This window comes from Arvicanthis niloticus, chromosome X, assembly GCF_011762505.2.
Source record: "Arvicanthis niloticus isolate mArvNil1 chromosome X, mArvNil1.pat.X, whole genome shotgun sequence".
Taxonomy (NCBI): domain Eukaryota; kingdom Metazoa; phylum Chordata; class Mammalia; order Rodentia; family Muridae; genus Arvicanthis; species Arvicanthis niloticus.
The window spans coordinates 108701028-108718845 of NC_047679.1; the positions used below are offsets into that span (position 1 = coordinate 108701028).

General features: G+C 38.5%; 1 protein-coding gene across 1 annotated transcript in view; it reads right to left on the reverse strand.

Annotated features, from left to right (window-relative positions):
- LOC117695514 (uncharacterized) overlaps window positions 1-7271 on the reverse strand; it is a 33056-nt gene extending 25785 nt beyond the window's left edge. The window contains exons 1-8 of the mRNA XM_076918492.1: window positions 7081-7271; window positions 6532-6657; window positions 5748-5909; window positions 5210-5299; window positions 4756-4895; window positions 3718-3859; window positions 2983-3093; window positions 2405-2522 (exon numbers count right to left, since the gene is read on the reverse strand). Of these exons, the coding sequence (XP_076774607.1) occupies window positions 2405-2522; window positions 2983-3093; window positions 3718-3859; window positions 4756-4895; window positions 5210-5299; window positions 5748-5909; window positions 6532-6657; window positions 7081-7179 (988 nt within the window). The 5' untranslated portion in view covers window positions 7180-7271. The remainder of the gene's footprint in view (window positions 1-2404; window positions 2523-2982; window positions 3094-3717; window positions 3860-4755; window positions 4896-5209; window positions 5300-5747; window positions 5910-6531; window positions 6658-7080) is intronic.
- Between the last annotated feature and the right edge of the window lie 10547 nt (window positions 7272-17818).

The following is a 17818-nucleotide window of genomic DNA, read 5'->3' on the forward strand; positions in this document are numbered from 1 at the left end:
GCACCCCTTTCTTCTTCTGTCTCCTTTTATGAGTTAATATGCCATTAGTTTCTCCTCTTAAACTTTTCTCTTTTCCTGCTCTGTTTTCTGATTTCTTTTTTTTTTTTTTAAATCTGTCTACATGTTTTAGTCTTTTTAAAAACTGATATCCTTTCCTTCAACAAGGGTTGGATTTCTTACTGGCTTCTTCTTTTCAAACATCTCTCCCACACAATCCTCCTTTTTTTCTTGTTCTCACTGACTTTTTAAAAATGTATCTTTCTTCTTACTCTTATTATTTAGTCCTTGTCTTTGACTTTTAATTTCTTTCCTTTTTTTGCTTTCTTTCCTTTCCTATCCTTGCTAGTTTCCCTTGCTCTGTACTTTCTTCCTCTCCCCTTTCCTCTCCTTTTCTCCATTTCCCTTCTTTTCTCCCTGTTTCTCCCATCCCTTTACTTCCTTTTTTCTCTCCCAGTTTCTTCTTCCCTCCTCCCACTTCTCCCCTCCCTCTTCCCATGTTTACCCCTCCCTCCTCCCATGTTTACCCCTCCCTCTTCTCATGTTTACCCCTCCCTCTTCTCATGTTTACTCCTCCCTCCTCCCATGTTTACTCCTCCCTCCTCCCATGTTTACCCCTCCCTCCTCCCATGTTTACCCCTCCCTCCTCCCATGTTTACCCCTCCCTCCTCCCATGTTTACCCCTCCCTCCTCCCATGTTTACCCCTCCCTCCTCCCATGTTTACCCCTCCCTCCTCCCATGTTTACCCCTCCCTCCTCCCATGTTTACTCCTCCCTCCTCCCATGCTTACCCCTCTCCTCCCATGTTTACACTTTCTCCTCCCATCTCCCTCTTCCCATGTTTCCTCTTTCCCCCTTCCTCCTAACTTTTCCATCCTCCTCCGATCTTTACCCTTCCCCTCTGCTTATCTCTATCCCTCCTCTTTCCTCTCTTTTTTTTTTGTTTTTTTGTTTTTTTTTTTTTTGGGTTTTTTTTTTTTTGTTTTTTGTTTTGTTTTTTTTGAGACAGGGTTTCTCTGTGTAGCCATGGCTGTCCTGGAACTTACTCTGTAGACCAGGCTGGCCTTGAACTCAGAAATCTGCCTGCCTCTGCCTCCCAAATGCTGGGATTAAAGGCGTGTGCCACCACCGCCCAGCTCCTCTCTTCTTGTTATCCATTTCTCCTCCCTTTCCTCACTCCTTTTCCTTATCTTTAATCCTTCTTCCTCCTCTTCCTTCACTTCTTTCCTTTTTCATTCTTGTTTGTCTACCCTCTTTTCCGCCTTTCTTGGTCTCATTTTCTTTCCTTCTTTCCCCTTCCTCTTCCCTCTTTTTTCTCACTTCCATTCTCTCTGCCCCTCTTTTTCATTTTACCTCTCTTTCACCTTCTCTCCCTACTCCTTCCCTCCCTCATTTTCTCTCTCTCTTTCAGAAAACATCTTTTGCAATGCATCAAAAGCCTCAGCTAGCCTGCTGTCCCCTGGCCTTACTTCCTTCATAGATTACTACCTCCCTTCCGCCCAGCCTCTTCCTTTGTAACTTACAGTCCCCTCTTTCCCATCCCTATCATTTTTACTTTTTTTTTTTTTTTTTTTTTTTTTTTTTTTACTGCTCCACCTCTTTAGCTTAGCTGTAGTGTTGAAGTGTCTTGGATACTTGAAGTGGTCCTGCAAACCTTCCCTTAGTGTGTTGGAATTTCTTCCATATTAATCCTTTTCAAGTCTGTCACAACCACAATCTTTAACACTTTTTTTTCCTAGCTCTTCCTTGCTTACCTGTCTACCCTTCCTCTTTTCCTACTTCTGCCTAGCTCTTATTTTCTTTTCTTCATCCCTCACTACCCCATGATTAAATCTATCAATGCTGGATTCTATTGATTTTCTTCTCTCTCTCTCCTTGTCTTATTTCTTTTGTATCACCTTTATTGACTTTATCATCTTTGTTTCCCCCTTTTCCAGTTTTTTTGGTCCTTGTTTTCTATTCCTTGCTTTGTACATTGTAATTATCTCCTTCAATCTCTGTATATTATTCCTTTAATTTCTGTGAGTTTTTTTCTCTTACTGGCTTGCTTTATTTTACGTTTTAATGTTTTCTTTAACTGTCTGTTCTAACTTCTCTCATCAGCTTCTGTGTTTCTTACCTGTGTGTGCATACTATCTCCTTTTACTGGCTGTTTGTTAAACTTTGTATATATATTTACTTCTTATGTGTGTTCATACTCTTTTGTTAACTGGATCTGTAACTGAAAAGTGCTTTCCATAGTTCCTGACAGAAATATTGTGGGCTCCTAGTACTTACTTTTTACATGGGGCTTTTAAAATACCCATGTGAGCAGAAGGTGGTTATATAAAGAAACTAATGTTTGCTATGTGGTTGTTCAGCCTCCACTTGTTTACTTTGTCTTTTCTCTTTCTGTCTTTTCTCTCACCTGTTTCGGATTGTCGTTTGCTTTCAAAAACACTTGCTTCTTGATTTTCTTCTTTACTATCTTTCTTTTGAAGTTTTTGTAAATGGTAAGCAATTCTTTTATGTAGCAGTGCTTGTTTCTATAAAATATTAAAAACATGTTAAATATGTTTCAAATTTAAATAGAAACTTGTCAGTAAAAGTACAACACAGACTATTTCAAATGTGATGATGCACCTGAAGTAATCTTTGTTCCTGTCTGGAGATGTCTATATTCACAATGAATTTGAAGAAATCTAGCAAGAGGTAAGTTTTTAAAGTGTATGACAAAATTGTGTGTATGCATGTGCATATTTCCTTGCCAACTGGAGATTAAAGCTAGGGTCTTGTGCATGCTAAGACAATCCCTTTACTCCTTAGGTAAAGCATGTTTTCATAACTCAATCTAATTTAACTTTCTGGCAACTCTTTTGAATTACAGATTTGGGCTAGAATGGGTCTCTTCATTGATAGCTATCTTCTGAAAATTCATACTTTAAAATATAAACATGTGCCAAGAGTCTTTCTTGAAATAGTCCATGTCTAGTAAAAGCTGACTACCTTTCGGTTAAGTTCTTCTCTGATCTTCCGATGATGTTCTTCAGCTTTTGTTTCTCTCCTAACTTCTTCTCCGATCTTTGCCAGAAGGGACATCTCTTTGCATTGCCATTCCTAAGGGACATGCCATTACATTGATCATCATATGTCTATTTCATTTTATAAGTATTTTCTCTTTTATCAACCAGTACACCAATTAGATAAAATCCATGCCCTAACAACATTTAGGCCAATAATAAAGCAAATCTTGCATTGGATTTTGAATGTGCTTATCTGATATCCATTGGGAATGTCTTGGTGGATGCAATGGAATGGAAAAGGAATGACACTGCTTTGTTATTACAAGCATGGATCCAGCACATGACTCTACAAATGAATCTCAAAAGATATTGGCAAAAGGGATGGTTATTTTTGAAGTCAGGGAGGCTATCACATGTAAATTGATGGTCATAGAGGTATTCTGACAGAGAAACTAAACAAATAGCCATGTCAGAGCTCATGTGGAGATCAAAGGACAACTCCATAGTGTGAGCTGTCTCTTAATTTCACAGATGTTCTGGGACTTGAACTCAGGTCATCAGGCTTGTATAGGAAGTGTATAGGTAGAGACCCATGAATCAATCTGGTTGCCCTGGGCTGCTTCTCTAAATTGAAAGAACTACACATGATATAGTGAACCAACTAGTTACAAATAAAAGAACCATACAAGTTTTCCATTCAAAATTTATTGACCCTTACCTCTTCAACTTGTTGTCGGAGATTCAGTTTCCTCCTAACCTCATCCCAATGTTGTTTGTCTTCTTCCTTCATCTGTATTGTACTTCGTCTGTCCGAGGTGTCTTCAATTTTGTCTAGTTCTTTATTAATCATGTTTAAATGTCTAAACCAAAGTGAAATAAAGGAATGTAAAATGGATGTTTCCTTCAGGATACTTACCACTCTACAACTACGGTATAGCAACATGCATTCTGGTATAGTGTGAGATGAATGCATGGATTACAGGAGCCAGATCATGAACTGACTTTCAATTAAGATATCTCTCATTCCTCTCTTTTTCTTCTAAGGCTGTGGTTTGATCTCTAAATGGTAATGTGTGATTTAAGTAGCTGAAGGAGGATGCACAGTTGGTAGAGGAATGGAATAAGTACATTAGTCTCAGATAAAGTTGCAGTAATTTGCTCATTGTGGCCTTCAAAGAATGTAAACATATGTTTAAAATGTGTTAAAAATACTCTCTCTTCCTCTGGTACCTCAGGCCTGGCTCTCACAAGATTGTTTTGTACTTTGGATTTCTAGAACAGTTTGACTTACCTCTTGGGCTTCTGCTGGCTACAATTTCTCATATAGAAACTTATTTTTCTAGCACTGTTATTAAAGTTCTTAATCCCTGCACCTCTTAATGTACCTTTTATAATGTATTTTTAAATTTAATTATGTGTATGGGTGTTTTGCCTTCATGCAAATCTGTACCTTGCATGCATGCAGTGCCTATGGAGGCCAGAAGAGAGCATTGAATCCCTTAGAACTGGAGTTATATATAGTTATACCATTATATGGGTACTGGAAATCAGACCCTAGTCGACTGGAAGAGTATATAGTACTGAGCCATTTATTCAGCCTGCCTTGATGTACCCTTTTTGTTCTCTGTGTTGAAAACTCTGAGGAACTTAAATGTATTTAATACTTTTATGAATCCATCTTCAATTATTTCTCATGTTTTTGTGGTTTGGGGTATTTATAATGTGTCCATGAAATATTCATGAACTATGACTCTACCTGAGTTTAAGTAAGCGTTCGTGATGAGGGCTGGCTTTTTTCCCTTCTTGTAACAACCACCGCTGAAACTCAGCAGCGGCAGCATTGTCACAGGCCCGTCTCTCTTCGTTCAGTTTGTTTACTTGATTTTCAATTATTTTCTGCAAGAAAATAATTATTGGATGTTATATACTTGCCACAATAAATGTGTCCTTTGACATATTTTCATAAAATGTAAGCTTAAATAAATGTTCTGAGTTTTAAAAGCTGCTAATTCTGCTAACCTGGTTTTAGGCCTTCCATGGCCACTTCCCACAAGTCAACTTTTTAATGCAAAAATCAAATGGGCTGCCTTTTATGAATTCTTTATAGAGACTGTATTCTAAGAATATTTTAAGGAAATATTGTGAAAAGGTCTACCTTTTCACAAAATTTTTTATGCATCCCAAAAATCAAACTGAAATATTTAACTTACTTGTTCTCTTATATAATTTCGTTCAAAGTCGATTTTTAAAGTGGTAAGATATTGTCTGTATTTGTTGAGTTCTTTTAATGAACATACGACCTATAAATCCAAATATGAAAAACATTATTATAAAATTGTAAAAATTAAAACAGATCTAGAGAAAAGGATCATTCATTTTAGTAACAGTATGATGATAATGCATCTTGTAACATTTTTGTAGTCACTATCTCTAGGCAACTGAACCTCCAAAAACTTTCTATCTATCATTTCACTAATTTGACAGTTGCAAGTCAAAATTTCTTAGAAACATATGAAAAATAAATGTATCAATGTGTTTGCATACCAAACATGGTTTGGTGATTATCTTTCCTAGCATTCAAAAATGTCAACTAAAGTGTTTTTACAAGAAAAACAACCACCCAATACCAAGCATTTTATTGACTTTCTTCTGTGGTATCTATGAGTGGTCAACTAGAAGTTGGCACAGTATCAAAGCACTTAAAAAGTGCATAGATTTTTTGCTGGTCAGAAGTAGGCCTCAACGCACTTTATTATTGCTGGTGATGTATCCTCCCTTTCTTAGTTTCTTGAGAATGTCTTTTCGTTTGAAGTAAGATTTTAAGTGTGGATCATGAAGACTTTTGTAGGTGGTTTCCATGAGTTTACAATATGGGTCACTAAGATTAAATCCGAAAGAAGGCTGGTAAAGCTGCAAAAAGAAACAGATTTGAAATTAATACAATTGCAAAGTTTATGAAATCACATTTTAAAACCTCAGTTTATTGAAATGATTATACTGTTCATTGAAAATAAAATATACAAGCAGAAACCAAAGTGAGAGAATGTGATGGGTTAATCCAGGTAAATGCATTGCCTTTCAACTTCCCTCTAGCCTCCTGGTCTAATTTTTGTATTAGATGTACTCTGTGCTTGATCCACCTATATAACCTCAACCTTAGCCCAATCCTGTATACATAGGTCAGGGTAGACTGTCAGGAACAAGTGGAGAGTACATGGTAGGTTTCAGGAGCCAGATGGACCAAGGCACAGAAGCAGAAGTCAGCATGTTGTATATGAGTAGTCCAGAAAGCCCTTAATTTGTCAAGTTGATGCTGTGGTTGGAGAAAGGTCTGGACAGACTGATTGCAGCTCTTTCTGGGGCTTTCTATGATTAAAGTGAGTTTAAGAAGGTTAAAACATTGTTGCTCATTTAATCCCATTTGTGTGAAAATGAAGGTGATACACACATTGTAATCATAGCAAAATGTTTCAAATTCAACAGCTAAAAAGGGTCAAGTAAGCCACTTAAACACCATTAAAACATAGTTTACCTTTTCACTTATATTTGTTGTGTAGAATATATTAGTACTTCCTGGGATAACAGGCAGTTTGGCCCCGAGAGGCAAATCTAACAGACTAGCTGCTCCAATCTTTGGGATGATAGGTTTCTGTTTTTTCTGTGGGAAAGAAAATCGAAATGTTTGTCTTTTCTACTAGGAAGTGCTCAGTTTACATCAGTTGCCTCACTTCAATCAGATAGCACAACCCAGATTGCTAGGTACTTGGGTGGAAGAAAGTCCCTGCCTATGAACCAAGGAGGCCTTGCCTCACCAGTTCCTAAGCCACCACCCTACTTTTGGGTCCTGCCCAAGAGTATCAGCCATTGGCACCTTGAATCACCCATTGCCCTGGCCAGAAGGTGACCTTAGTTAAAAACCAAAAATAAGAACTGAAAACCCCAAAACCAAACCAAAATTGCCCTGTTTCTGTCTCTCAGCATGGGCTCTATCCCCATCATTCCTCCTGCTGGCCTGAAACCCGCCCTGGGCAAGAAAGAGGGGCAATGAACAAATGGACACTGTGGAGAGGCCACCACTCACGTTACTACATGTCTCTTTGTTATTTGTTAGGTCGCCGGACGCTGCTTTGGAAGCAGCGGCTTCGGCAGCCTTTAAACAGTTACTTAGGTATAAGTCCATGGCTACCCAGCAGCCCCCAAGGGCTGGGGACTGGGGTAGCGGACTGTCTTCAGGTCTCCCTTTCTGCGACTGTCTCCTCCGGTGTCCTGAACAAGACTGAGCCAAGGCCCTAGAAACCTGGGTAACAGGACCTCTAGGACGCATACATCACAATGCTGCTTTGCTGGCGTCATCAGTAGGTGCCCTCAAGGCCATGCCCAATGGGTGTCGCCTCTAAGACACATCACACCAACAGCGGTCACCCCTATAGAAGTTTCCATAATAGATGTGGCTCCAACAGAAGTGGCTCTAACAGATGCCACATCAACAGTTAGCTTCTAAAGACGTTGCCAAGAAAGACGTTGCTTCAACAGCCAACACCCTAACAGATATCCCCTTCATAAACTGCCCCACTATACTTTGTTCCAACTTTTGTCGCTCCAGTGGACGTCATCCCGATGGATGTCGCATTAATAGACGTTACCCAGGATGGTGGGGGCAAGGTCTCTCTGGGAGCGCATGCGCTTTACCTAATTGCCTCTCTGGGGCGCATGCGCATTACCCAGTTGACTTTCTGGGAGTGGGAGCGCATGCGCATCACCCAAACCTAGTGGTTTGGATGATTTGAGTTAGGAAAGTTGTCTGAAAGGCCCTTAAAGAGTACCACAGAAGGGAGGGGGGCGTGGACTCCGCAGGTCTCTGAAATGAACACTCATCAAATGCATCAAGATATCATTTTTTTCAACAAGCATCCAGATTCATAAACAATTGTGCAATTTTTATTAGGGTCATATTCCTGTGTTTTTCTGTCCATCGCCTTTATAATCAGTTATTTTCTTTTGCTCCTAGATATGTGAATTTCCAGTCCTATTTGAGATACAAGTTTTGTTAAAACAGACATTTTAGACTAAGAGATATCTAGAAAACTTTATTGAGCTGTTTTAGATGCTAGCCAGGATGAAAGAACCAGCTGGACTAATTCACAAGCCTACCAGCAGCATGCCCAGATAGCAGCTGGAAAAACATCTGTTGAAATTAAGGGACCGGGTGTTTAACAATATTATGGGTTAAGATATATGAATTATTGACATTGAACCTAGATCAAGAAAACATAAAACAGGTCAAGTCCTGGAATAACTTAATCCATAAACAAAATTTTTGCTGAGACTGGGTTTCAATAAGTAGCCTAGACTGCTCTCACATCCACAGATCCTCCTGTCTCAGCATCCTGAAGGATGGGATTGCAGGCATACACCACAATGTCCAACCTTTAAAAAGGTTGTTTGTTGTGGTTGTTAGAGACTTTGGTCACACTGGGCAAATTCTGGAACAATGAGCTACTTTCTTAGCAAGAGACAATCTTCCTATGCTCAGATTGGTTTCAAAAGCAGAAAGCAAAGCTGACTGATAGTACACATATATCATTCCAGCACTTGAGAGGCAGAGGCAGGAGATTATTAAAAAATTTGAGGTCAGTCTTGGCCTCCCATAGTAGAACCCAACTTCAAAAAGAAAAGAAAAGAAAAGAAAAGAAAAGAAAAGAAAAGAAAAGAAAAGAAAAGAAATAGTAATGGATGATGGCAAGAGAAATTTTCAACATATAGTAAATGATCTTGAAACAGTTTTCCCACTTTGTCTTGTTTAGCATTAAGCTGTGAGTTAAAATAACCTCTTGATTTGTTTTCTATTGCTATAATAAAATACCAACCAAAAACAACTTGGGGAGGAAGAGACTTATTTCAGCTTTCAGTCCATCATTAAGTGAAACCAGGGCAGGAGCTCAGTCAGGAACCTGGAGGCAGGAATTGAAACAGAGACCACAGAGGAATGGTAGTTTCCTTCCTGGTTCTGCCAGGCAAGACCACCTGCCTGGGGCATGTCTGCTCACAATGAGTTTGGCCATCCAACATCAACCTAAAGAAACAAACAAAAAGTGGCTCCTAGACTTCCTACAGGTCAATCTGATGGGATGATTTTCTCAATTGAGGTTGCTTTTTCCCATTTGAGTTTGTGTCAAGTTGATAAAAACTAAGCAGCACACTTCTTAATATCTTCATTTCTCACATTAATGTCTAATGCCTATAAGATCAGCACTTAGGAGGCCACCATAGGAGACCTGTTATGAGTTTAAGGCCAACCTAGAATGCATAAGGAGTCACAGGTAGCCTGGTAACAGAGTGAAATCCTGTCCCTAAATAGCAAAACAAAATGAAAAAAAAAAAAAACCCCTAAAAGCTATCAGATATTACTCCCAGGAAACCTTATGGGTTTTATAAGTTCTATGGTAATCATTAAAAACTATATAAAATGGTAATTCAAAACATCATCAAAAATTAAGTCTGTTTTCTAAGAATGTTTAAGAAACTTACAGGAATACAAGAAAAGAGAAACAAAGGAGAGATTAAGGAAGTAGAGAGAAGTGAATAATAAAATAGACCTAATCTCTCAAATGTCAGTAATTATTTTACATTTAAATAATCTAAACCTAACAATTAAGAAACAGAGATAGGCAGAATAAATTTAAAAAACATGATAATATATGTGCTGTCTATAAGTACGTTCATAAAATGCACTGACATAGGATGAAAAGTATATTCAAGACAATCCTAGTAAAAAGTAGCTGTGGCAATATATTAAAGTACATGTTAATTGTTAAAGACAGAAAGGAACATTATGAAATGACAAAAAGGTCATCCCACCAAAAAATGTCATAATTCTAAGTGTCCATATACTAGATTATAAAGCTTCCCAATACATGAAACAGAAAACAGTCGAGATCAGAAGTTTAAAATATTTGTACCTATAAAATATAATGTTTTCCTCAGGAAAACAATAGCATTGAATGAAAACCAAGAAGCTGGGGAAATGATATACTCGACATTTAAATCATGCTTATGGATCCTCTTTTATTAACTAATTAAACCGAAATTTCCTCCCAAGGACATGTGTCAAGGGCTTGGCTTGGCTTTTATCTCTACTGTTTTCTGTTTCATATATTGGAAAGCTTTTATAATCTAGTATATGGACACTTAGAATTATGACATTTTCCTGGTGGGATGACCTTTTTGTCATTTCATAAAGCACTCCCAGCATGGAGTGCTCCTGGGTGGTGGTGAAAACATCCGGATATTGGGTCTAGTGGGAGGAATGAGACTACTGAGGTCATGCCTTTGAAGGCTACAGTGATACCCCAGCCTTACCTTGAGTAGTTTGCTTCTTGGCCACAATCCCAGAGGTGAACAGCTTTCCTTTTCTACATGCCCTGACATAACATAATGCTTCACTTGTAGCCCTCAAAGCAACAATGCCAACTGAGTATAAAGTGAAGTCTTTGAAAACACAACCTAAAATATCCTTTGTCCTTTTTAAGTTGCAGTATTTCAGATATTTTGTTACCATGATGGAAAGCTGACTGACATGGACCAGTAGTACCCCTAGGAAGAAAGAGAGATGAATGAGATAGAAAATATGGAAACATTGACTGTATTTTATCATATTCCCCTTTTAAAGAAAGGGGATATTCATCTCTCTTTCTCTCTCTCTCTGTATACATGTGTATACCACACATGCATGGATGGTCAAGTAGGCTAGATGAGGATGTTGGAGTTCCTGGAGTTGAAGTTATAGACAGTTATGAGCCACCCAATGTGGGTACTGGGAATCAAACTCAGGTCCTCTGGAAGATCAGCAAGTGTCTTAACTGTTGATCCAGCCCTCCAACTCCTACACTATTCTTTAATCTAGACATATTCCTAATCTGGACAAATCAAATCTGGACATGAAAGCAGAAGCAGGACAATTCATATGGAGTACTAGTACAATCAGGAGGGAGAAGAAAGGACATCAGAGAGTGCTGGTGTGTGGAATATGAGCAATGTACAATTATATACACACATAAGTATCTACACACATATATGAACATGTAACAATGTATATAAAAAATTTGCACAACAAATGAAAAATTAAAAGTTGAGTTTCTTAGTTCTTTTATATTTTTCTTCCTATATTTTCTAGAACAGATCAGCACTAATGTTTGTTATTTTATGATCTATAATATATACATTCTAAGTATGGAAAATATTGGAGTGTCAGAGCCTGTAGTAGCTTCTAGGGCTTCTACTCAAAAGTACCACAAACTAGATGATTTATAAAACAACAGAATTTATCATCTCAGTATTAGAAGCTAGATATCTTTAAGTGGTGGCAGCATCCTCATTCCCATCTCGTGGAATAGATCATGATCTTGTTAACCGCACAGCTTCCTCTGGAAGCCTTGAGGACAATTTCCTCTGTAATGACTATCCTGTTTGGAAAGTTTACACTTTCCAGAATCCAACCACTGTGATATCCCCTGCACCTCTGATCATGAGAGCAGGTGATTTATCAGAAGTGTAAGACTCTTTCAGAGGTATGATCACTTGTTCCTGTAGGACCTGGAGAAGCCAGGAGAGACGGAGGCAAAGGTCAAAGTGATACCTGTCCACTTAGCTACTCTGTCCTCATTGGCTTTGGCCTCTAAATTTGGTTGTTAGATGGCCAGATCAGTTATATCAGTCTTTAAGAATGAGTACTCGTTTAAAATGTACTTGTTACAGCAGGGTATGATGGCACACCCCTATGATCTTAGCACTAGAAGAAGAGGTGGGCAGATCTCTGTGAGTTTGGGGCCAGCCAATGTTCCTCAGTGAGATCCTGTGCCAAAAGCAAAACAATCTCCCCTGAAACAAACAAAAACCACCATTCAACCTACCAAACTAAAGAGCATATCTGGTTTTTTAAACACAAATATATTTACATACCTATATAGCTGTTGATATCTCATTTTTATACCTGTTTGTTCCTTTTTTTCTTCCTTCCCTCTTTAAAATTATTCATGTAATTTGAGGTTATTTTTTAAACCATAAAAGCCTGGGCACATTTGATTACTTTTTAAAAATCTTTGACAGTTTCATATATATATATATGTGTGTGTGTGTGTGTGTGTGTGTGTGTGTGTGTGTGTGTGTGCATACATACATACATATATATATATATATATACATGTATGTATGTATGTATGTATGTATGTGTGTATGTATGTATGAAATTTTGGTAATCTTTATCCTTCATTCCTCTGCTGCTAAAGCCCTTCTCCCCACTAAATCCTCCCCCACTTTTCTTTCGGTGTGATCTACAGAGTTAAAATAGAGTTGCTTACTCAAGCATGTGTAGGAAACTATTCACTGAACTGTGTGAGCAACGGGTCAGTGACTATGGGAAGTGACCCCCCCCCACAGTAAGGATCAACTGCCAATAGGGAGGGGTGAGACCCCATGGGGCCTTCCTCCATCTATGATTAGATGTTGACAGGCACAGTCTTGTGCAGATAAAGATAGCTACGTTGAGTTCATTAGTACAGAAGCTATGTCATAGCTCCCCTTTCATGCCCTCTTTCATGATGTTCCCTGAGCTGTGGATGGCATGATACAGTTGTTCCACTTGGGGCAGAAAACTTCACCATCACTAATTCTCAGCATGTTGGACAGTTATGGGTTTCTACACTAACTGCCAGCTGCTGTAGGAAGAAGCCTCTCTGATGAAGTCTGAGGAAAGTGCCAATCTCAAATGGCAACTGGAAGCTGGATATCTCATCAATATTTAACCTTTAACAAAAGAGATCTACCTGGGTAGGTATTAAAACTTAAATTGTCAATTGTTAGTAATATTACTTTAATATCTAAAAAATTGTTTTGTGACATTGTACAAAGCCAAGTTAATATCTTTTCATTTTACATTTAAAGTAAGTAATTCATTAGATTCATTTAATTCTTAGGAATTAAAAAGTAATTTGAACTAAACTTGTATTTACTTTTGTTTACTTATAGACTGATTCAAAGTGAGCATACTATATAGCTTATGTCTACAATGTGCTCACAAAAATGTCAAATTATATGACTACATGGTAATTAGTGCTGAAGACACCACATGCTTTAGCAGAAGAACATTGAAGGAAACAGTATTAAACTGACTGGGAAATTTCTGACCTGTAGTAAATCTTTTTATAGTGATGGCAATTGCTACCCAGGGTAGTGGGGAAGAAAAGATATCAATGGACTTACTCAGCAGTGCAAATTACAATATTGACCTGCCAAGCAAATATGCCACTGGGGCAGAAAAGGCAGCACCATTAATGGGGTAACCACTTTCTGATTATATTTGAGTTTATTATTTGAGTTTTATTTTCTACAGTATGGACTGTCATGTCTGATTCTATAACAGTCGTCAGAAGTCCATGGTTTGGATGGTCATAGACCATAAAAGCATTATTTTTATTTTGTTAAATGGTCATGTCAAATTGCCATTCAAACATTTCTGTTACTGTCCATTGACATGGGCTTTTCACAACCTTGGGCAGAGAAGCTTCTCTTTGCTGTGCAGAGATTCCCAACTCAGAGAACAAGAGACTGTGAGGGCATATCCCTTAATAGGACATCTTTGTCAAACCCCCAAAGCCTCAGGGATCATTGTGGAAGAAGAGACAGGGTATAAGAAAACCAAAGGATGATGAGAAGTGAGCACAGGAAATCATAGCAGCTGGGGTTACCTGCACAAGACCTGCACAGGATTACACCAATCCAAATTGTGGCATAGACAAGGGAGGTGCTCTTCAAGGCCCACCCCTTACTGAGGACAGTTGATAACTGTTGGAGAAATGAAGATGACTCTTCTTTGAGGATATAGCTAGTAGTAGGTTTTCCATGTTCCTGTGAATGACCCCAAGTCCATATGTATGTCATAAGTACTAATTGGTGTTGGTGGGTTGAAAGAGGAGGAGGAAGAGGAGGAGGAGGAGGAGGAGGAGAAGGAGGAGGAGGAAGAGGAAGAGAAAAGAAAGAAAGAAAGGAAGGAAGGAAGGAAGGAAGGAAGGAAAAAAGGAAGGAAGAAGAGGGAGTTGGGGGATATGTGGGGAGTTGGAAGGGGTAATTGGGGTAGATATATTTCCTTACATGTATGAAAGTCTCAAAATCAATATGATATCAAATAATATATATTTGAACAGCTAGATAAGCATACAAAATGATATATAAACAATTGAATTAGAAACTCAACATAAAGCATGATTACATTTAATCAGAGCCCACTCAGTAAAAACGAGGTAGACAATTTGTAACTTAAAGACATATATTTTAAATTAAACATGGTAAGATACCCTGTGATGGCAAACAGTTGGAAAGTAAGTGTATGTAGGCATGGGCTAAAGAAGTATTTATAAGACATAAATTAGCCAGTGAGCTAAAATTGGGTCCCTTTTATTTGGTAGGAAGAGATGTGATGACATTTTGAGGTCAGGACCAAGATCCAAGCTTGAACCAGTTTTTTCAAATAAGTCTCAGGAATGAGCCAGAAGGGATAGAGGGCCTGAGACCTAGCACATGGGTCCTACTGAAAGTATAAGATTTAATCATTTTGGCAGTGACCCTCTTTCATTGTTCAAAATGGGACCCAGTCTCACCATAGTAACTCCTGAGTATACCTTTTCCTGAGAATCTCTAGGAAAAAGGCCTTCTTAGCCCATAGAAATGAAACTTGTTTCACTTCAAAGCTAAAGACATCCAATTGGTCAGGCCAGACTGACCTTAAGGGAAACTCTACAAACTGAAACTGGTAGAAGAGAAAGGAGGAAATGCAGTCAAGCCTGGTTCCCCATATGTTTTCAGTTTGGGAAGTGTGACTGGAGCCAGCCGTGGTAGGCAAATACCATTCACGTGCTCCTTTCCTGTCTAGGGAATAGATGTTGGAGAGGAAGTCTAGCAGAGGATAGGATATGAAGGCATTTGCTTCATGGGCAGGTAGATGGTGGTTGTGTGGGGAAGCCTCAGATGCCTAGGTATGCAGTACCAGCAGGCCACAGGTCAGGAAGAGGTGAGGTGAGGCAGGCTATAAGCACTCTCTTCACTTGATCAGATGCCTGTTTCTTTGTTTTCTTAGCTACCCTAGTTCATTTTGGTGGTCTTTTCCAGGAACCTGTGAAAGAATCAAGAGTAATCAAGAAGTGTCCCACAAGTGTCTCCATTGATTTGAACAGCAGAACAAAACTAAACTGAGAGAGTTGACATGGAAGCAAACCAGGGAAGCAAGGGGATTCTAAATCAGGCACGGCAGCAGAATAAACATCTGAAGATTAAATCCTGTGCAAGAAATCTCAGACAAGTGATGGCCACTGGCATTGTTCTCAAGTGAATATTTCAGAGGTTTTACTTTGTGTCCCGTTTTGGTTTCTGTTGTTGTGATGAGATACAGAAGTAAAAATGGCCTTGGGAAGGAAAGGGGTTATTTTATCCTATAGTTCATAATAAAGAGAAATGAGGGCAGGAGCTCAAGGCAGGAATCAGGAGACAGGAAGTGAAACAGAGACTGTGGAAGACTGCAGCTTACTGGCTTGTTCCCTATGGCTCATTCAGCTTGCTTTTAAAATTCAACCCAGAACTATTTGCCCAGGGACAACACCATCCCTAGTGATCTGGACCCTCCACTTCAGTCATCTATCAAGAAAATAGTCTACAGATTTGACTATAGGCTTTGACAAAATGAAGAACAAATCTAACAATCATAGTTTGGTGTACTGAGTGCTTCCTATAATGGGCCAGAGTAATCTTCTGTTTCTGTCTTGTTCCATGTCCTTGTTTACTTTATCATGGTAGGATCCTTCTCCTGGTGGGAGTCCCTAGAAACTGCTTTCCCATTTAGTAACCATAGGGTATGGCAATTGTATACTTGATCACCATTAAAAAAGGAGCCAGAAACAACAATTTAAGACAAAGTTAGAGATAGGGAATTTACTCAAGTCTGAAGCATGTCACCTATTTCTTGCTTGAAAGCAATACTACATGGGCCACCAAAATGCTATATAATTATAATAGTTACAGTGGTGAAGCATGAGCTGTAAATGGATTTATGAAAAAAGACAAAGCTGGATCACATGGTGGCCCTGTTTGATCCAGCTATTCCTCTTCTGGCACATACACACAAAAAAAACTCCATATCTTACCACAGGGATAATCACACATCCATGTTTAATAGCTGCTTTATGATAACCAGGAAATGTAACCAATCTAGATGTCTGTCTTAATTATGGTTTATATTGTAGTGATGAAACACCACGATCAAAAGAAACTTAAGGAGGAAAGGGTTTGCCTTACACTTCTGTAGTCCATAATTGAAGGAAGTCAGGGCAGGAACATAAGTTGGGCAGGAGCCTGGAGGCAGGAGCTGATGCAGAGGCCATGGAGGGATGTTACTTACTGGTCTTCTTCCCCTGGCTTGCTCAGTTTGCTTTCTTATAGAACCCAAGACCACTAGTCCAGGGATGGCAACCAGTCCACCAATCTTTAATTAAGAAACTATCAATCATTAATTAAGAAAATGCCTTATAGCCTTTTCCAGAGCCGGATTTTATGGATGCATTTTCTCAACTGAAGTTTTCACCTTTTAGATAACTAGCTTGTGTCAAGTTGATATAAAACTAGGGGGCATAATGTTCATCAACAAAATAAATGAAAATGTAGCATTAAACAAAATGGAATATTGTTCGGCTGTAAAGAAAAAATTAAATCAGAAAATTTAAGGTAATTAGATGGACTTATAATGTATAGTATTAAGTGAGGACCCCCAAATGCAGAAAACGAAAAACTCCACATGTTCAACTTGGTATGTAGATCCTAGCATATGATGTATATATATATATATATATATATATATATATATATATATATATATATGTGTGTGTGTGTGTGTGTGTGTGTGTGTGTGTGTGTGTGTGTGTGTGTATAAACAGCTGTTAAGTATGGTATCATAAAACATTTAGAAAGGAGATCAAGAAAGGTTAATATTACATGAAGAGGAAGAAGAAACGAGGTCATGAAAGAGGACATAAAGTTTACCGTTTTTCTAGTTTTCACTCTGTCATAGATCTTTCTTTGATACTGGTAGATATGCCTATTAAAAATGTAACTGAAAATAAAAATGTAACACCCTAAGTAAAGCTCCATAGCTTCAGAATGGCCATTTTAACTATATAGGAGATCGATGAGATGCATTGAGTTTGGAAGAGGACAATGGTTTGAATGGCTACCATAACCTAGCCGTGTGTTGTTCTTATTTGTGAGTTAACGATAATAAAGTGTTTTCTTTTTTTAAGAAGCACTATAAATGACAAAGAACTAAATTAACTGTTAAAAATTGCACTTCAGTTTTTTCCACTTAGTTATTGCATTAGTTTTGTATCTTTTCTTATATGTAGTAAAAATCTTTGACTAGGAAAAAAGACACAGATAGAAAGCTTATTAAATACACTGTGGGACAATTGCAGTGGGGCAACCTCCTGAGAAGGGATTGCACTGTGCAATTGAAAGGAGGGGGCAGTTTTTACAGCAGTTGAGAAAGTCAATGGAAGAAACTCAGCTCTCACTCCAATGGGTTGAGATTCTTTATTCTGGATCCACTAGGAGTGACCATGGCTTGTGACACACAGAATTAGGTTACCTCAAATTCTGTATTTCAAGGCTGGCTCAGTGGTTAAGAGCACCGATTGATCTTGAAGAACCAGGCCACAATTACCAACATCCACAAGGGAGCTTATGACCATCTGTAACTCCATTTCTAGGGTAAACAAGACCTTCTT